This window comes from Brassica napus, chromosome A2, assembly GCF_020379485.1.
Source record: "Brassica napus cultivar Da-Ae chromosome A2, Da-Ae, whole genome shotgun sequence".
NCBI lineage: Eukaryota > Viridiplantae > Streptophyta > Magnoliopsida > Brassicales > Brassicaceae > Brassica > Brassica napus.
Window position 1 is genome coordinate 25,565,851 of NC_063435.1, and position 19,778 is coordinate 25,585,628.

Below are 19,778 nucleotides of genomic sequence, written 5' to 3' on the forward strand. Positions count from 1 at the left end.
ATTAGTTTTGCTGCTTTGCGTGATAATGATATACCTTATATTATTATAAACCACCCTTTACTACATAATACAAGTCCACATCTGTAAGCTAGGAAAGCGATCAATTTTTAGAAACATAAGAGAGGTAAGAGTAAACAATGATTTACTGACTAATCAAGACTGATCAATGAACTTCAACTTGTTGACATTTCCTGACAAAATTCAATTTGGGACGGAGTAAAGTCCCTACATGTACATATGTGTCAGCATGTTACATGTCTGCTTCACGTCCTTCACAAGTGTGCGTCAGTACACATTTGCCTGAAAATCTAACTTTCACCCACTCACACTATTAGCACTTTCTTCCTTTTCTTCCCCAAAGAAAAAAACTAAACGACTCTGTTTCTCATCTTTACATCTCTCATTTCAAAAAAAGAATCACTTCTTCGAATCTCCACATCTACACGATAAATAACAGAGCGAGGAAGAGAGAAGAGCCGAGAGAGTAGAGATGACGCGAAAAATATTTTCAGAGAGAGGTGTTGCCGGTGACGGCGCTGGTAATAATGGAATGTGCCAACGTGGGCTTAAACACTCTGTTCAAGGCAGCCACTTTACAAGGCATGGGGTTCCATGTCTTCATCGTTTACTCTTATGGTCTCGCTGCTCTTCTTCTCCTTCCTTCTCTTTTCTTCTCCTACAGGTTAGATTACAGTTTCTTTCTCTCCTTACTAGTTTGATCCGATCTTTACCAGTTTGAGCTGAAGTTTTCATGTTTTTCTTGAAATAGATTGATGGATTCTTGTTAATTTGTCAGATCAAGAACGCTTCCACCGATGAATTTCTCAATTCTCTACAAAGTCGTGCTTCTTGGGTTAATTGGGTAAAGTATCATTTTTGCTATATTTTTCTTTATTAAAAGCAATTAGAAATTATTTGCATGAGAGTTCCTCAAATTCTCAAATTTTTCTTTATGTTAAGAGAGGACACTTGGCTAAAAGTTGCTCCCAAAAGCTGCAACTGTTCTGCAAAAATCTAACCCTATTCTTTTAATTTTTATTTTCCTTTATTATGAATTATTTTTTTATTTTTGAGGTGTTATTTTCATGATCTTCATAACTTCGTAATAACCGGATTCTTTTTGTTATGACTGGATAGTTATTATAAGAGTAAATATTTAGTACAAACTTTAAAGTATTCTAGATTTTTCTAAATTTTTACCAATCCAGTGAAACATAATTTTCTCATGTTTACTCCACTTACTATTCTAAAAAGGAAATTGCACACTCATGTTTACTCTTGAGTTTTGGTAATACATTTGCTCCATTTTACTTTTCTCTTACTTCTTTTTAATCAATTTATTTTCCATCACTTTTCACCTAAATATGTTACTCTATTTTACTCTAAAATCGAACCCTTTATTACATAGTTATCTAATAAATTAAATATTCTTAATTAATATAGATGCTGTTAGAACATAATGGGGAAATACAAGGACATGTACTAATTTTAGCAAAACTTTTTCTTTTTGATCAACCTAATTTTAGCAAACTGTACTGCAAAATATACCCCATTTTCTTTTGTTTTTCCTTTTTAATATATTCTTTTTATCTATTTTTTTAAAAGGGGATGCTTTCATCTTCGTTATAATCGAAATCTAATAGTACTATTTTGTTATATAAATAAGTTAATAAAAATGGTGTTAAAAATAATATAGATGCTGCTCAAACATAATGGGCTACACAGGCATTAACTATAGCTCTCCAACACTTGCTTCTGCAATCAGCAACCTCACTCCTGCGTTCACCTTCTTGCTGGCCATCCTTTTCAGGTTTATTATCCTCTTATATATTCTTTTTACACTATCAATTCCCTAAAATACCCTCGGCCCATGAAGCATATTTGGGCATTGAGTTCAGCCCATGAGGCATCATTTGTTAAATTATTTGGAGTTTGGTATTAGGATGGAGAGTGTATCTTTCAAGAGAACAAGTAGTGTGGCTAAAATGTTAGGAACCATAGTCTCCATTGGAGGAGCATTTATTGTGACTCTTTACAATGGTCCTGTGGTGATCAATATGTCACCACCGTCCATTTCTCTGAGATCGCAATCTCCAAACCACGATTGGATCATTGGTGCGGGTTTTCTTGCCGTCGAGTATTTCATGGTTCCGTTGTGGTACATTGTTCAGGTCTGACTTTAATCAAACTATATTTTCATATATATATATATATATATATATATATATATATATATATATAATTTCACCTCTATATATATGGTAATTGTTTTATGCATGTTATGATCTTAATATTTCTCTTTGTAGACTCAAATCATGAGAGAGTATCCATCCGAGTTCACCGTTGTTTGCTATTATAGCTTTGGAGTGAGCTTTTGGACCGGGCTGGTCACGTTGTTCACTGAAGGGAGTGACTTGAGTGCATGGAAGATAAAACCAAATATAGCTTTAGTATCAATCGTTTGCTCGGTGAGAATATAACTATGGGTTGATGTGTGTTCCTCGACACTAGTATACAATAAATTTTTGTTTATGTTTATATGTTTAGGGATTGTTTGGATCTTGCATAAACAATACAATCCACACGTGGGCGTTGAGGATCAAGGGACCTTTATTCGTTGCAATGTTCAAGCCTCTGTCCATTGCCATTGCCGTCGCAATGGGCGTGATATTCCTCCGGGATTCTCTTTACATCGGCAGGTGAATAAAACTCACACTTGAAAACAATGTACATATAAATCCAGTCTAGTAGTTAGATTGTGCTCACTTGGCTATTGAGGAATATATACATAGTAACTAGTGAATCGAATAGTTTGATAAGCCTAACCACTTAAGTTCAGACCAATCTTTTTCTGCTTTAGTTAACTATTTTGTTTCCATTTACGAACTGTCTGGTGAATGTTTTTGATCTCAGCTTGATAGGGGCAACGGTAATAACCATCGGGTTTTACACGGTGATGTGGGGCAAAGCTAAGGAAATGGCCTTAGTCGAAGATGACAACAAGGCTAACAACGAGGATGCTAACGAAGCTGACCTTGATTCTCCATCAGGTTCACAGAAGGCTCCTCTCTTGGAAAGTTACAAGAACGATGAGCATGTATAAGTATCATCAACCAGTTAATACAGCTCTCTATATTTGTGTTTGTGTATGAAAATTTGATATGTAAAAGTCTTTTAATTTATTTGACGATACAAATGTGATCTTTAATTTTAGGAATCAAATTTCTTCTAATCACAATTATATAATCTAGTGTACGCATAACAAATCAATGAATTTTAGATGACAAACAAAATAATTATGTACAATTCAATAGTGTATGTTTGGCAGAAGAATGACTTTTGTTCAATTTAGCTGGAAATTGTTAAAAATGATTCGGATTCGCGTAATCATTGTCCTTTCAGATACCTTTTTAATCTAGTGAATCGAATAGTTTGATAAGCCTAACCACTTAAGTTCAGACCAATCTTTTTCTGCTTTAGTTAACTATTTTGTTTCCATTTACGAACTGTCTGGTGAATGTTTTTGATCTCAGCTTGATAGGGGCAACGGTAATAACCATCGGGTTTTACACGGTGATGTGGGGCAAAGCTAAGGAAATGGCCTTAGTCGAAGATGACAACAAGGCTAACAACGAGGATGCTAACGAAGCTGACCTTGATTCTCCATCAGGTTCACAGAAGGCTCCTCTCTTGGAAAGTTACAAGAACGATGAGCATGTATAAGTATCATCAACCAGTTAATACAGCTCTCTATATTTGTGTTTGTGTATGAAAATTTGATATGTAAAAGTCTTTTAATTTATTTGACGATACAAATGTGATCTTTAATTTTAGGAATCAAATTTCTTCTAATCACAATTATATAATCTAGTGTACGCATAACAAATCAATGAATTTTAGATGACAAACAAAATAATTATGTACAATTCAATAGTGTATGTTTGGCAGAAGAATGACTTTTGTTCAATTTAGCTGGAAATTGTTAAAAATGATTCGGATTCGCGTAATCATTGTCCTTTCAGATACCTTTTTAATCTAGTGAATCGAATAGTTTGATAAGCCTAACCACTTAAGTTCAGACCAATCTTTTTCTGCTTTAGTTAACTATTTTGTTTCCATTTACGAACTGTCTGGTGAATGTTTTTGATCTCAGCTTGATAGGGGCAACGGTAATAACCATCGGGTTTTACACGGTGATGTGGGGCAAAGCTAAGGAAATGGCCTTAGTCGAAGATGACAACAAGGCTAACAACGAGGATGCTAACGAAGCTGACCTTGATTCTCCATCAGGTTCACAGAAGGCTCCTCTCTTGGAAAGTTACAAGAACGATGAGCATGTATAAGTATCATCAACCAGTTAATACAGCTCTCTATATTTGTGTTTGTGTATGAAAATTTGATATGTAAAAGTCTTTTAATTTATTTGACGATACAAATGTGATCTTTAATTTTAGGAATCAAATTTCTTCTAATCACAATTATATAATCTAGTGTACGCATAACAAATCAATGAATTTTAGATGACAAACAAAATAATTATGTACAATTCAATAGTGTATGTTTGGCAGAAGAATGACTTTTGTTCAATTTAGCTGGAAATTGTTAAAAATGATTCGGATTCGCGTAATCATTGTCCTTTCAGATACCTTTTTAATCACTAGGGGCGGAGCCCCGCGCAAGCGCGGGGTTGTAGATGTTGTTGCTTAATTTAAGGAGAATATCCAGTATTTGAGGTTGTTCTTAAACGTGTGTTGTTGTGTTGCAGATATTTGTATATGCAGAGGGTTGTGGATGGGGACATTAGTAGGGAGGTGTAGGTTTATACTTGGTTTAGTCGATGAGGACTTGTAAATGACGACCACTTGACTTGTGTGTGTCTTTTGATGTTGTTTGAGCCTGCTCATTACCGTTTTGTTTGGCTCCGTATAGCGTGAGTGATAAAGTAGGCTCTGCTTTTCTAGGTTTCTTGTTTTTTCTCGACTGTGTTGTAAGGGTTCATTTATATTAGCAACAACGGATGAGGTTGGACTCTTCTACTTATTGTTCGTCGGAGTTAAGTCAGACGCAAGTTAATAATAATCATTTTCACACTTATAAGGAGGTTATATAGCTCATTAACATTTCAATGTCTGGATATTAGCCGAAGCTTTAAGGGTATTAAGGCTGTTTTATGTTGATAACTATTACAGTTGTTAATATATGATAATATAGCTCAGCAGATATGTTTTTTAAGGATCGAACTAATTGAAATGTGTTTAATGGAGATAATTTCGTGGTAGTTATAAACCATGAAAGTCTATTTGCAAATCTATAATTAAAATCAAACAAATATTTTTTAACAAAAATTAATTTTATCAAAGAGACGTTATATCATCAATAACAATTGGCGGACACCTTTAAACAAAATAAAAAATTTCATCATGCTTTTCGAAAAAAGGAGTTTATCTTAAATTGATGACAGGCTAAAGGTGGTTTTTAGTAATAACATATTACTCCCTTTGCTTCAATTTAGTTGATGTTGCACACTCATTAATAAATTGTTAATTTTATTATTAATTAAAGCTAATCCACCCAATACAAAAATTTGGATAGAGTAAAATTAGTCAAAAATATTAAACTACATTAAAGTTCTGCATATAAATCTGAAAACGTCATTTAAAAATTGGAACCAAAAAAATATTATGATATTAATTAAAATATTTATAAGGTGATGGTTGTTTAAGGATTTGGTTGTGTTGAATTATGTACCTATCTCAGTAAACTTAGTTTCATACAAAACATTTAACTGATACAGTTCCAACATTCAGTCACGGTTGGCTGCCAGAAGCAAGTGGTTGTCACTCTGGCTTGTGGGACTGTGCTGATGCTTTCAACCTGAAACTAATAAGTATGTGGGTTATTATTTTGGGTCAAGATGGTATTTGACGAAAGCTTAGCATACCCCTGGATGAGTCTTCACAGCCACATCTTCAGTAAATGTAGACACTGTGAAGGTGCGGTGGTTGGTAGTAAAATTGTAGGGCATCACCAAAATCTAAAAGACGTATTGCTTGCCAGCAAGTTCATATAAGCTTTGCTTGTTAATGACAATAGCGATAATGGTAGCAGAAACGTCAGATAAATGGAGTGTGTTTGTGGAGGCAAACCTCCTCAAGAGCCAGTGAGGCTGCTTCTATCTTGGTGAGTTTCGTCTTGTGTGTCAAACACGACACGTTACCCGAGATGCAGTGTGCTAAGTTGGATTTGTTAATCAAATATGGATATTGTATAGCTGAGATTAAGTATGAATTATCAAAATCTGTTAAAACCGGTTTGGTGACACACGTTTGTTGAAATGGAGTGAAGTCAGTGATTTCTCCAACTTCGTGCTGCAACTGGTGCAAAAAACATAAGACCATCCATTTTGCTGGACCCCACTGACGATCTGAGCTCTGAACAGGAAGTTAGCTTCTTGATCTTCACAAAGGCAATTGAAAATGATACAATATATCTTTGACCAAAAAAGATACGATATTTTTTAGAAGATAATAGAGTAAAAGTTATCTGATCGGTTGACTTGCAGAGGTTTGTATGAAAATCCCCAGGTGTCACAAGTTCTACACGTGGGAAGAGCTTTGTAGCCGCACCTCTCAATCTGTAAACAGTATAATTATTTTAAAATGGATACGAACACATGGATTTAGTGTTAAAATCCCTACAAATGGTTACGAAAGCATATAATATGATTCGCAAGAAGGACATACATAGAGTTAAAGATCAGAATTTATCAAGGAAGGATTTGATATACACTATTGCCCTCAGTATGCATTTTCTTGGATTCGAGTAATACATTCTTGCAGCTTGAGCTGAAAACGTACACACAATGTCAGTTGGTCATGGAAGCTGCAATATAATGAAATAGGAAAGCCTCGTTTTGAGCGACTTCAATTCCAGAAAAGCATGCCCTGTCTCTGTTTGTACTGAGCTCCTGCCAGGAAAAATAAAAGACGAAGACGCCATACTTTGACCATAGTATTTCAAATAATCTCTTAATCATCTCAAAACTGAACAATAAAAAGATGGAGAACACACATCCAACGTATGACTGTTTGCCTGTGCAAGTTGCAAATTCTTTTCCTGCACATTCCTTAAGTTGATCCTCAGTTTCTGAAACTCAACCCCGCTAAGATCAAAACTTTTACTGCAACCACAAAAAAAAAAAAACAAACATTCACCACCAAAAACCACGCTCATCAAACTCATAAAAGAGAAAGATGGTTACTTTCTGTGTGCTAGAGCTTTTATCAGTGTCATGTTTTCCTGCAAAACCAATAAAGCAACCAAAAATCAGTAAAATAACAGTCTGCCACCATAAACGCACAAAAATAAAAGTGCAAAAGGCAATGCCTTTTCAAGCTTCTCAGTATATTCTTTAGAAGAGAAGCATATTTTGCTACGTCTCTTCATTGGTTTCGATTGACCCTCCAAATTGCTAATAAACGCCAGTTTTGTACTATGTGCACTGCTAAAGGCACTCATAACACTAAAGGCAAAGCTAATAACGGAATCAAAAACTTACACGAACACATTGATTTAATGTTAAAATTCCTACAAATAGTTACCAAAGCATATGTTTAATATGATATAAACTATTGCTAATTTTTCTGGCAGTTTTGTAAAACGTGAGACTTGCGACGTACCTGGGTTGTGAAAGCTTTGATGGCAGCAATTCTCAGGTCAAAGTAAAAATTGGTGGCCGGTGGGGGGGGGGGCGTGGGGGGGAGTATCAGATTGAGAAACAATTGCATCGGAAGAACTGAGGAAGAAATTTTCAAAGGAGTGATCTAGGGTTAGACGTAAGAGAATCTCAAAGCCTGTGTATTAGATGATATATTCCAATCTCAACCCTCATATATTTATAGGTTTTCATGTGTTTTTCGGTTATACAATGCTTCAGGCTTTGATAGTAAAGCGAGTTTAATGTGAAGGGATCACTCATTGCAATGGTTGAGAGATGAACGTTTATCAGAGGCTGAGAAAGAGAAGGAGATGAGGAGACAGGGTAAACCGAAAGTTAAATGGAAAAGAAAGTGATTGCAGCGTTTCAGATGATCACCGATTATTAATTATGATGGGCTTCATAGTTTTGATAATGAGCTCTTTAGCTAAATATAAGATGACCCAACAAATAATAAAACCCACGAAACAACATCTAAATGAAACGCGGCTTGGATGTGTGTTTAGACACGTGTCGACGCCTAATGAACCTAATTTCTGACGTGGCACTCCTTAGAAGGAGAGAGTCTCTTCTTTATAGTATAAGATTGTTCAATATACCTCTCATTATTTAATACTCCTATAATTTAAAATTCATTATTTAATACTCCTATAAGCATATAATATTATAAAATATTAAAATATGCAAATAATATATATTTTATGATAAAATATATTAATATAAATGTTTTAATCGTTTGATTCACTAGTGCTTCATTTGATCCATCTGATTTGTTTTAGTTTCACTCATTCTAATATTTAATTTTAAAATTCAAAATAATAATAAATATGTTTAAAATAATTTTCTATTATTTTGAATAAAATTTTATATATTTTATTTCTAAAGTATATTTAAAATAGCTTTTAAATTATGAAAAGAAATAGTATTTAAATTTTATATAATTAAATTTTTGAAGTACTTAGAACCGCTTTTTATCCATTTTCACTATTCAAATATATGTTATGAACAGATAGATTGTACCATTCGATTTACTTGAACCATTTTTGTTCCGTTCAATCTGTTTGATTTTTTCGATCCGCAACACTTTATCCGCTTTCTCCATTCGTAACCTTACAAATAACTTTTAAAAGTATAAAACCGACACTTATGGACCACAAAACGACATTTCAACACTAAGAATTTATAGCATAAAGAGAAAAACAGAGGAATAATAAATCACAGCTCTCATTCAACACTAAGAATTTATCATTTCTAATAATGGCCGGAGCCGTAAGTCTCTGGAGGAGAGAGGCCGTGTTCTTGACGGCCATGCTTGCGTCCGAAACTGGTATCGTAGGAATGAATACTCTTTTCAAAGCAGCGACTTCAAAGGGACTCAACTCTTACGCTTTCCTAGGCTATTCTTATCTTCTTGCTTCCCTTCTACTTCTTCCTTCAAATATCATCTCCAACAGGTTTCTAGCAATCCAATCTATTTGGTAGTTCGTAACCATTTATTTTTTGGTTTCATTTGATTCTGTACGTATTTCTAACAGGTCAAGATCACTTCCTCCATTAAGTTTCTCAATACTTTCTAAGATAGGACTTCTTGGACTATTAGGGTAAATCCATCTATATAATTCTTCATACAATTATGAATATGGAACTATCTTCCACTTAAGTGTTGCTAATATAATTATTTTTTTTGTTTTGATAGTTCAATGTATGTGATCACAGGGTATATAGGCGTTAAATACAGCAACCCAACCTTAGCTTCAGCTATTAGCAATATCACTCCTGCTCTTACCTTTATCCTAGCCATTATCTTCAGGTTTTTCTTTCTCTTTTCCCTAATCATGGAGTTTTTTTTGTCAGCTAATTATGGAATTTTGCAGTTGATTTCTGATTATTTTTAAGAATAAAAATATATTTTCATTATCATATCTTGTTAATGAGTCAAAAAATGGTAATGATTGTTTTAGGCTAATTGTAAACTGTAATAAGCAACTTAAAACTGATTTTTAATTCAAATCAACAAAATGTAATTTTGCTTAATGATTTTTTCAGTTCGACAACTTCATATTCTTAAAGTAAACTCATGGTGGTTAAATTTAATTTACTATCAATACACTTAACCACATTTTTTATAGCTAACTAATTTTTTGAGCCAACTATTTAGCACCACTACCACTGTCTCAGCTACAAATTAAAATCTATTTGATAGGAGTATATATAATTTTTTTTTGACATCACCAAAATAAAGTATATATAAATTATATATAAATTATTTGATTTACCAGCTTTTATACTATCTTTTGTAATTTTAACAGAAGAAAAAACGGAGAATATTTATTTTTATATTTCTTTAGTCTGTACTAAAGGAATGTTTAATGCATAGATAATTCTGAAGGAAATTTGTTTTAATGCATATATTATTGGGATCTCTATATTATTTAGTTTTCCTTCTTCCTTTCGATGGATACAATTATTCAGGTTCGGTAAATAATAAAATAAGTTTATATATCAGTATCGCACAATCACAATCCTACTTTGTGGTGAACAACACGCTGCTGTTCATTGGTACCATGTACTTATATCTAACAAGGCTGCTTGCATTATTAGACAAGATGCGTATATATCGGATTTTCTTTGGCAGCCAGCCTTTTGTTTTTTGTCAATTTGACAAAAGATACTATATCGTTTAAAATCAGTTAGAATAATAAAACGTGACAGAATCATTAATTTTTAATTTATGAAAAAGAATGGAGAAAGTAAATTTCAAAGAAAGGAGCAGTGTAGCCAAAGTGATGGGGACAGTATTGTCGTTAGTAGGCGCACTTGTGGTAGTTCTGTACCACGGTCCAAGTGTCTTCGTTGCATCTTCTCCGCCGTATCTACACTTCCGTCAGCTTTCTCCGTCGTTATCTTCTTCAAACTCCGACTGGATCATCGGTGGATGTCTTCTTACCATTAAAGACATCTTCGTTTCTATTTCTTTCATACTTCAGGTTCTTTTATGACTCCTTCAGTGATTGCTACATTTAAAAATGCTTTTAAACTATATTCTAAACATATATCAAACTAATGATCGGTTTAACCTATACGAAATTAATTGATTTTTTCCTATATATCAAACATCAATTCATTGCAATATTTATTATACATATATTGGGCAGGCACATATAATGACTGAATACCCAGCAGCATTTACTGTCTCCTTTTTCTATTCGATGTGTGTTTCAATCTTGACCTCGTTGACTGGACTCGTGGTCGAGAAGGACAATCCAAGCATTTGGATCATTAGATTCGACATTACATTGATAAGCATTGTAACTATGGTACGATCTATATATAGTTTCAAATGTTAAATCAAACTTCCTTTGTTTTTGTCTTAACATAGTATTTACTTGTAAAACATTTCAGGGAATATTCACTCCAGTATACTACGTGATTCATTCATGGACAGTGCGTTACAAAGGACCTCTTTACTTAGCGATATTTAAGCCATTGTCCATTTTAATAGCGGTTGTTATGAGTGCTATTTTTCTCGGCGATTCTCTCTATCTCGGATGGTATATATATGCATCATTGGTTTTGATCTACTTATTTTGGAAATAAAAAAACAAATCTAATCATATTGTGCTTTATGTTGCAGTTTGATAGGAGGAGTTTTGATAACGTTAGGGTTTTACGCTGTAATGTGGGGGAAAGCAAACGAAGACAAGACTCGGTTGTTGACACTTTTAGAAAACGAGAAAACGCCTCTTCTGTTGAATCACAACGACGACCAAATTTAATTATTTGAAACAATTTGTAACCATACTTTAGAATGTGTACATGCATATAGTATATCGTTTCTTTTTTTGGTCTGAACATACTATTAGTATTTTGTAGGGAAAAAAAACATACTATGTGTACTGTGTAGAACTTGAAAATGGTCATCTAATTGTTAAAACTAATTAACGGTAGGGGAAATTCTAACTTTAGGCTTGTTAGGATTTTTTTTATTGAATGTATTTTTGATAAGTGAAATTCGACGTATGTATTTTACAAAATTATTTTCTAATTATTTAATATTATTTTCAATGTTTTTCTTATTATTATTTTCTATATTTAAAGATAAACTCTACAAAATTATATTCAGCTATGCAATGCGATGAAGAAATAATTAAAGTGTTGAGGCTGGGGAAGAGTATCATCTTGATTCGTGGGTTCCTTTATGTACTGTGGCGCTTGAAGTTCCTAAGCCCCGTATGGCCTATGCTTTCTCTGTTTTGAGAGATTTGAAGCTTCCGGTGAATGGTTACGCCATGGATATTGTCTTGTTGAGTTCTCTCCCGTTCGTGAAGTCTTCTCTTTTGTTCTTGGTGATAACAATGTAGAGTATTGATTATCATTTGTCTCGCTGTATCTGTGTCACTAAGGTTTGATGACTGTAGTTTATTCCTTTGGATATGAATATTGACTACTGAAACAATTAATATCTGAGTACAAAAGCTTTCGAGCTTGTTCTGTCTAAGATCGATCTTAAGGACATCGTGGTTGCTGGTGGAACACTACATAAGCTTTGTAGTTCAATGGTTGCTGAAGAACTTAGCTGTTATTTTTCTGTTTCAAGTTACGTTGGATCATGGTTTTGATAGAGTTTGAGCTATCGATTCAATCACAAACGCACGCTCTCTCAAACTCAATCACAAACTCTCCAAACACTTTATTGAATCAGTGGAACAATGCACTACACTTTGTATCAAGAACCAACTTGAGATACGATGGCTTAACCCACTCGTAATCTCCTCAGGACTCTCGTCTCAATCCAAAATACAAAGCTGCCTTCTCCAACGGACTCTCAACTCTATTTATATGTGATCTTCATCTCAACGGCAAAGCCTCCAAGTGGAAGAGAGTCTTTCTTCTTTGACTTCTCAGTCAACACTTCTCTTCTCATTTTGTGGAAATACAGCTAAACAAGCTTATCAGTTTTCTGTAAGGACAGCTCACTGGTGGCTCCGGGGCTAGATCTGAGATTTTGGGGAGGAGGATATAAACATTTCTTTTAAAAGTTTTTTTTTATATAAAGTTTCCCTAATTTGGAGGTCTACTTCTATATATACAAAAGTATATTTTTGTATGTTTATCCACAAATGGATCATAGTTGTTCAGAAAAAAAAAAAAATCCACAAATGGATCATCTTAATTGTCTAATTACGGCCATTAGAAACTCGTTCCACGCATCAATAGGCCCTGGCAAACACCAGTGGACGCAGTCATTATAACCTTTCATCCATTTATTTCCCCAATGACCATTAGGATGCCCATCAGGTCTCATCAGCATAACCTTAGTCACATCCAAAACCGCAAACTTCTTTCCTTCATAGTCTCCTTTTGTTACACCTTCAAGCTGCTGAATCTGAGATGTCCTGATCTTCATCTCGTTACTCTGGAGATCGATCTGGTTCTCACCAAAAGGACTTATCCTGCTGCACGCTCCTCCAGTATCCCAAGTCCCGTTCTCGAAATGGGAAGGGGAAATAGTCCTCAGGACCGTAACTAAGTCTTCCTTGCAGTTCTTACACTCACTGATGTGCTTAAATAGCGCTGAGTAAACAAGCTTAAACCCTTCGTCCGGGCTTATCTGAGTCATGTTTGGTAAGTTACAGTAGATGCAACCAAGCGTCTCGTCTCCTCTATGGATGATTATTGGTCTGAAGAACCGGTGAGCAGCCGAGACAATAGAAATGTCTGTATTTGGCAGACCCTTGGACCACCCTTCATCCATCTTGGCAAGATCTATATCAAACAATCCAGTTCCGGTCTTGTTACTGTCTACCCTCTCTTGTCCCGCCACAAGAAACTTAGTCCAAGATGTAGATTGTGTGAAATCATGACTAGGAAAGTACCAAATCCTGTTTCTGTCTTCTCCATCCTTGTAGATCTCTCTAGGAGTTTCTTCCTGCAGAAGCAAACGCTATTTTTTAACTTTCTTGTAAACCAAGCAACAGATACATCTTAAAAAAAAAAAAAGATTGAACTTCACCATTGACAACAAGCAAAGAAGAGATTCCATGTGGTTTCTTGCTACATAATCACCAATAAAACTCATCTTCTTGCCTCTAACCATACTGAGAAACGCCTTAGGGTTAAATCTAGGGAGATCGCAGCCATCGGGTTTCCATCTCCAAAACAAGAAATCTCTGTCTGATCGCCCATGTTTTATGCAGTTCTTGGAAGCAGGAATAGTGGAACAGCTTGAGTTTGTGTACAAAGATCCTCTTTTGTCTGGAACCCAATGTCCCTTGAACAAATTACATTCAGGATCTAACCAAGCCACACCAACAACAAGAACAAAAATAAAATAAGTCAGTAGAATTTTCCAAAAATAGCCCAAGAACAAAAGAAAAAAATGAATGGTACAATAATATAGGAATGGTTACAAATAAAATTATATATTCATAAGTCTAAAAGTACAAATAATCCTTGTTCCCATAACCTAAGCTCGTGGAGAAACCAATCCTCACAAAACCATATTCTATATTCTCTTTTGTGTTACCTTACCGATTTGAGGTTGGGGAGTGGGAACATTTTGATCGGAGATGGACCTGAAAGGACTTTGATGGTAAACCAAGAAAACGGTGAAGAAGAGCGTTATACAAAGAAAAGGCGAGAGGAATGGCGATGATCTTCCCATGTTTGAAGCTATCCATCTCTGTGTTTTCTCTGAGCTTTCCCAGAAAACCGATGATGATTTCATCGTTGCATGTCGATCATCCCACGCATATGTTTTCTATTTATACACATCCCACGCATATGTCATTCTCTATTCTGCTTCCTTAAACTTTAGTTTTTGGCAGTAAAAAATGAAAAAGGGTTGAAAATGGCGATTTTTTTAATGAAATTATGAGTATCTTTTGGTTCAAAATTATTTTGTTTTTATATATTTGTTTGCTTTCATTATGTAATAGTAGCCGTCTGATGAAGACGTGTGGCGTGCGAGGAGGTGCCGTTGGTTTTGCATGTGAATTTGTGGTGTGGTGAGTCTTTTTCCATTTACAATTAAACCATATTTCACGGTGAAATCTTTTTTTTGGAACAAATGCTGTAATGGATCACAAGGGATCAAAATAATCTCATATGGACCTCTTGCCTTTTTATTTTAAAAATGAATTAAAATTAAATCAAAAATAGGAGGAAAAGACCATGAAGCCTAGAAAGTTCTACTTATTTACTAACCCAACCACACACTATCCTAACCCACTAACCCGATCCTACTCAATTGATCCCTAAATCTCCAAATCTTTGTTTCTCAAACATCCTCCCTCTCACGATTTTCACCTTCATCTTTCATTACTATTTTTTCAAAATCAAACTAAAATCATGTAACATCCACCTGATTCCTCTTGTGTTACTCAATTTTATCTATTCCATAATCAATCATGATTCATAATGTTAAGAACCCAGATTTTAATTTTTTTTTATTTCATATCAAAATTGTTTCATCTCATTATCCAAATCAAAATCGAAAAATTCTTCAAACTTTATGAAATTTCATTCTTATCCCAAATCGATCAATTCTCCATCTTTCTCAATCCATTTTCTCTTATATAAAATTGAATCTCGTGTTCAATGTACAAAATTTCCGACAATGAAAAACACAGAGTATTACTAGTACAACTAGTACAACTGAAACTAATATAACTGGTACAACTAGAACGTGAATAACTAATACAACTACAACAAATTTAGCTAGTATGACTAATATAATTAGAACGTGTATAACTAGTATAACTTTACCATTAATATGGTATATTAGCTTTTTGTTTTCAGCATGCGAATGATGTTATAGAAGAGGATGATGTAGAACCAATGAAAAAGTTGGTATAATCTTCCACTATATGGATTTGTCGAAATATGTTTAAAGTTATTTTATAATATTTATTTGGATAGTTATTGTTCACCAATTGTACCAGTTGTACTAGTTATACTATTTACGGAAAAAATTATCTTCACATGTAGTTCAACCATAATGTTTAAAATATGATACACGTTTAAAAAATGATGCACAATACAAGATGAAATAACATAGTTGTACTAGTAATTGAATTGTATTGGTTTGTATATTGTTGTACCAGTTTGTACATAGTTATACTTTGGCATTGAAATCGAAAAAACTAGTTGTACCATGTATATTTACTACAATTTTACAATTAATATGATTATATTTAATTTTTGTTTTCAACGTATGAATGATATTTTAGAAAGGGATGATGTATCACCAATGAAAATATTGGTTTAATTTTCATGGATGTGTCAAAATATGTTAATAGTTTGTTTATATAATATTTGTTTTGATAATGATTTATTTTACCATTTGTACTAGTTGTATTATATATGGAAGAAAATTATCTTCACGTTTTTGCTCCCGAAGCCAAATAAGACAACTGCCAAGTGAGAAAAGATTGCAGTTTAAGATCTGGAAGAGTATAGTCCAAAATATAATTAATGCATAAGCCATCACGAGTTTGAAAAAAATACATAAACATTAATATTTGGTATTTGGACTACAACAATAATAGTTTAACCGGTTTAACTACAGTAGTACTATTACTAGTTTAATTGTGGCAACACTTGATTTGTGTTTTTCTAGTGTTGGTTAGTAGGTTTATCGCCTCAAAGTTCATTTTCTTGATATGGACATGAAAATATTACAAGAAATAGAGCAATTGTAATCACATACACAAAAAGAACATGGTGAAACTTGCATATTTTGATATAAAATATGATATACATATGTTTGTTGTATCTACAAATTTGATTTCAAATAGTTTTTGATTCTTATGTTTGCAAATTCGTACATTTCACTCAGTTTATTATTTAATTCTATTTTATAATTTAAATTTTTTCCTACAAAAAAATAAATCTTCAAAATTTATGAAGTTTTTAAAAAATTATAAAATTTATAATCCCAATACCATCAGTTTTTTTAATATCTATTTTTTTTATAAATATTATTTAGTTTTACGTGTTGTATTTACGTACCTAACAAATTTTTCTCTTAATTTTATCGACTTTGATTTAATGTATTTCAACCAAAAGAAATAGATAACAGGTTAAACTACACAAAAATATCTAGGAATAGTACTATTAGTACAACAACTTGATTTAATATTCAACCATAATGTTTAAGACATGATACACGTTTAAAATGTAATGCACAATATAAAATGAAATAACACAGTTGTACCACTTCATTATGTGTACATGTCTGTGCCCCAATAAAATGAAATCATAAATTTTGTTAAAATACATTTCATGTATGTTTTCCAAAAATTATGTGGACAAAGAAGTTAACAAACCTTAAAAGTATAAGGTAGATTATGCAAACTTATGTGATTGTGTTAGATTTGCAAAAAAAAAAAACCCCCCATGAAATATCATAAGGAACCTTTATAAATACTTTACAATTTAGCCACTTTATTGATTTTTTTCATATGACATACTCGAAGGAATATTTAAATTTCAAAACCTGAGTAGTTGTACTAGTTATATCAGTATTACTAGTCCGGTAAATACATTTCATAACTGTTAAAATACATTTCATGTATGTTTTCCATAAATTATGTAGACAAACAAGTTAATAAACCTTAAAAGTATAAGGTAGATCATGTAAACTAATATATAATAAAAAAATATACCAATTTTTTATATGTTTAGTTTTAGGAGTTGTACCAATTTTTTCACATTATAACTTTGTAAATATATTTTTGATGTTTATTTTTCATAATAATATGGTCAATCTAATTAACAAACCTTAAAAGTATAAGATATCTTATATAAAATTGGTAGTGTGATTTAATAATTTAACAATAATTGAAGAACCTCAGAAAAAATAGATGAAATTTATCATCATATGTAAAAAATGATTTAATAGTTGAGTTAAGTAGCTGCAAATTGTACATAAATTATAACATTTATATACTAGTTGTACCAATTATATTATTTTTTAACATGTATAGTTGTATGAGTTATACTAGTTGTACCTAGTCGAATGAGAGAATGAAATAATGAAAATCGTGTGGCTCTGAGTTATTTATGCATCAGATTAAAGAGGGGGAGAGGATAGAGAATGAGAGATCTGTGAAAGCGTGTGGCCAAGATTAAAACATAGAAAATATGATCAATGGCTCTGGTTGGAGTTTCATTAATGGCATTTTTGTAAATATAACATTCCTCTTTTCTTCTCTTAATCCGACGGTTGTGATTTATAGAAAGATTATAGAATCCAATGGTTCATATTATTCATTCATTAAGGGTAAAATAGTAGTTTACAATCACTTGGTCCATACAGATTTTTTTTGGATGTGTGAGACTTGTTTTTGGCCTTTTGGTCCATTTCAGATTTTAGTCCCTTTTTTTTGTCTTAGTAGAATTTTTTAGCGCGCCTAGGTATTGTTATGTATCTTCTTCCCCTTTGTCGACTTTTGAATTTTTTTTTTTTAACACATCGACTTTTGAACTTAATAGTCTATTTAAAGTTTTGGGGGAGGGGGGGGGGGGGGGGGGGGGGGGGGAGGGGGGGGGTAAATGTCAAGTCAAATGTTGCGATTAATCTATTCTATTAAAAGGGAAGCATTCTTAATAAATCTACTTATAAAGGTTGTTTGGACCTATTAATTAGAATTTAGTTAGATACATTATTTAATCTCTACACATAGCATATCCTAAATAATATAAGGGAATAGTTATAATCTCCTGCATTTTAGGAAAGATCAGTTAATTGCAATATTTACACAACTATATTTTTTTTTAACGCTGATTTATTATGATCTTACAATTATGATATAGGAAATATTACATAGACGATTCGAACTATATTTATAGGAAATATTACACAACTATATTTATAAATGAAATCTTCTACGATTGCCAAAGAAAAACTAATCATATAAAATGTCAAGTCAAAATGTTGCGATTAATCTATTCTATTAAAAGGGAAGCATTTTTAATAAATCTACTTATAAAGGTTGTTTGGACCTATTAATTAGAATTTAGTTAGACACATTATTTAATCTCTACACATAACATATCCTAAATAATATAAGGGAATAGTTATAATCTCCTGCATTTTAGGAAAGATCAGTTAATTGCAATTTTACACAACTATATTTATAAATAAAATCTTCTACGATTGCCAAAGAAAAACTAATCATATAAAATAATTATCTTCTGCAATTCACGTTTAACTAAAAGTAAAATATTTATTTTAATATTTTAATCAACCATTGTATTCTAATATATCACTATTTCAGTCCCAAAGCCATAAATAGCAGTATAACATATTTATTAATAAGATCATATTCAATGATATTTTATACAAAAATAACCATTAAAAAATATTTTATCACCCAACGTCATGATTGTTATGTTGCAACATCTATACTATTAAAGCATGATCCTATTTTAAAAATTTAGGATTCTACCCTAGAATTTTAATCATATTTACAAAATAATAGAAATATCTCATATTTATGGTAACAAATAAATTTTCTTTACAAACCAAAACAAAACCATAATGCTAATTAACTATTAGCATTTACTATAGGTAAAACTTTATCATATCCATAGCAAAATTGTTTCGACTAGATTTGTTTTTGAATAATTAGATATTTTTAATCATATGAAATATACTTAATTTTGTGGATAATAAATAAATTAAACTAATATAATTTATTTATTAGATACAAATTAATTGAAGTGTTTTTTTGTAGTGTATTTTCCTAATATGAGAAATAAAAAAATCATAAACTTTCCATTTTACAATTTTTATAGTTGAGTTTTATATGGTGGAACAAATATATGCATCTAAGTAAATAAATAAATAAATAAATAATCATTAAAAGTTAAAATCTGCAAAGAATAATATTAAAATATGCAATGTGAAATATCATTCATTTTTTCAACTTATATAGTAGTGTTTTTATATAATTGGAACAAATATATGCATCTAAATGATCAAATAAAATATTATCAATAAAAAATAAGATGTGCAAAAATAATATTAAAATATGTAATGAGAAAATATCTTTAG

At 32.3% G+C, this 19,778-nt stretch overlaps 3 protein-coding genes and 1 long non-coding RNA gene across 9 annotated transcripts; 2 read left to right on the plus strand and 2 right to left on the minus strand.

Moving 5' to 3' along the window:
• The first annotated feature begins 270 nt into the window (after window positions 1-270).
• Window positions 271-4,472, plus strand: LOC106382145 (WAT1-related protein At3g28050). 2 transcript variants are annotated; one of them, XM_048744993.1, is made up of 7 exons: window positions 271-682; window positions 797-862; window positions 1,697-1,810; window positions 1,943-2,171; window positions 2,307-2,468; window positions 2,548-2,699; window positions 2,914-4,472. In XM_048744993.1, exons 1-7 carry the CDS (start codon window positions 546-548, stop codon window positions 3,101-3,103), a joined length of 1,050 nt encoding a protein of 349 aa, XP_048600950.1. In that variant the 5' UTR covers window positions 271-545; the 3' UTR covers window positions 3,104-4,472. The 2 variants fall into 2 exon arrangements, with proteins under 2 accessions (XP_048600950.1, XP_048600954.1); XM_048744997.1 differs by having other exon boundaries at window positions 505-682; window positions 770-862.
• A 1,190-nt stretch (window positions 4,473-5,662) lies between these two features.
• Window positions 5,663-8,120, minus strand: LOC106401645. 4 transcript variants are annotated; one of them, XR_007318209.1, is made up of 6 exons: window positions 7,680-8,120; window positions 7,262-7,299; window positions 6,744-7,180; window positions 6,325-6,634; window positions 5,942-6,232; window positions 5,663-5,880 (listed from the first exon to the last, which is right to left on the minus strand). It is a non-coding gene; the product is annotated as an uncharacterized LOC106401645 (long non-coding RNA). The 4 variants fall into 4 exon arrangements; XR_007318208.1 differs by having other exon boundaries at window positions 5,663-5,874; window positions 5,942-6,634; window positions 6,744-6,967; window positions 7,072-7,180; window positions 7,680-8,117; XR_007318206.1 differs by having other exon boundaries at window positions 5,942-6,634; window positions 6,744-6,967; window positions 7,072-7,180; window positions 7,680-8,117.
• A 769-nt stretch (window positions 8,121-8,889) lies between these two features.
• On the plus strand, window positions 8,890-11,503 carry LOC106401638 (WAT1-related protein At3g28100). 2 transcript variants are annotated; one of them, XM_013842183.3, is made up of 7 exons: window positions 8,890-9,171; window positions 9,253-9,318; window positions 9,414-9,527; window positions 10,458-10,704; window positions 10,873-11,034; window positions 11,120-11,268; window positions 11,352-11,503. In XM_013842183.3, exons 1-7 carry the CDS (start codon window positions 8,975-8,977, stop codon window positions 11,491-11,493), a joined length of 1,077 nt encoding a protein of 358 aa, XP_013697637.1. In that variant the 5' UTR covers window positions 8,890-8,974; the 3' UTR covers window positions 11,494-11,503. The 2 variants fall into 2 exon arrangements, with proteins under 2 accessions (XP_013697637.1, XP_048600947.1); XM_048744990.1 differs by having other exon boundaries at window positions 9,072-9,171; window positions 9,434-9,527.
• A 1,240-nt stretch (window positions 11,504-12,743) lies between these two features.
• LOC106424607 (xyloglucan O-acetyltransferase 2) lies at window positions 12,744-14,712 on the minus strand. The gene is made up of 3 exons (XM_013865368.3): window positions 14,249-14,712; window positions 13,731-14,011; window positions 12,744-13,646 (listed from the first exon to the last, which is right to left on the minus strand). Exons 1-3 carry the CDS (start codon window positions 14,442-14,444, stop codon window positions 12,882-12,884), a joined length of 1,242 nt encoding a protein of 413 aa, XP_013720822.2. The 5' UTR covers window positions 14,445-14,712; the 3' UTR covers window positions 12,744-12,881.
• Window positions 14,713-19,778: the final 5,066 nt, after the last annotated feature.

Bases quoted from the DNA above. Each gene is read 5' to 3' on its own strand.
- LOC106382145 (XM_048744993.1), top strand. From the start codon at position 546: ATGGAATGTGCCAACGTGGGCTTAAACACTCTGTTCAAGGCAGCCACT. The intron at 2,172-2,306 runs GTCTGACTTTAA...TTCTCTTTGTAG, and splicing joins CGTTGTGGTACATTGTTCAG to ACTCAAATCATGAGAGAGTA. The intron at 2,700-2,913 runs GTGAATAAAACT...TTTTGATCTCAG, and splicing joins GATTCTCTTTACATCGGCAG to CTTGATAGGGGCAACGGTAA.
- LOC106401638 (XM_013842183.3), top strand. From the start codon at position 8,975: ATGGCCGGAGCCGTAAGTCTCTGGAGGAGAGAGGCCGTGTTCTTGACG. The intron at 9,172-9,252 runs GTTTCTAGCAAT...TATTTCTAACAG, and splicing joins TCAAATATCATCTCCAACAG to GTCAAGATCACTTCCTCCAT. The intron at 9,528-10,457 runs GTTTTTCTTTCT...TTTATGAAAAAG, and splicing joins ATCCTAGCCATTATCTTCAG to AATGGAGAAAGTAAATTTCA.
- LOC106424607 (XM_013865368.3), bottom strand. From the start codon at position 14,444: ATGAAATCATCATCGGTTTTCTGGGAAAGCTCAGAGAAAACACAGAGA. The intron at 14,012-14,248 runs GTAAGGTAACAC...TGGCTTGGTTAG, and splicing joins CACTCCCCAACCTCAAATCG to ATCCTGAATGTAATTTGTTC. The intron at 13,647-13,730 runs GTGAAGTTCAAT...TTGCTTCTGCAG, and splicing joins TTCTTTGCTTGTTGTCAATG to GAAGAAACTCCTAGAGAGAT.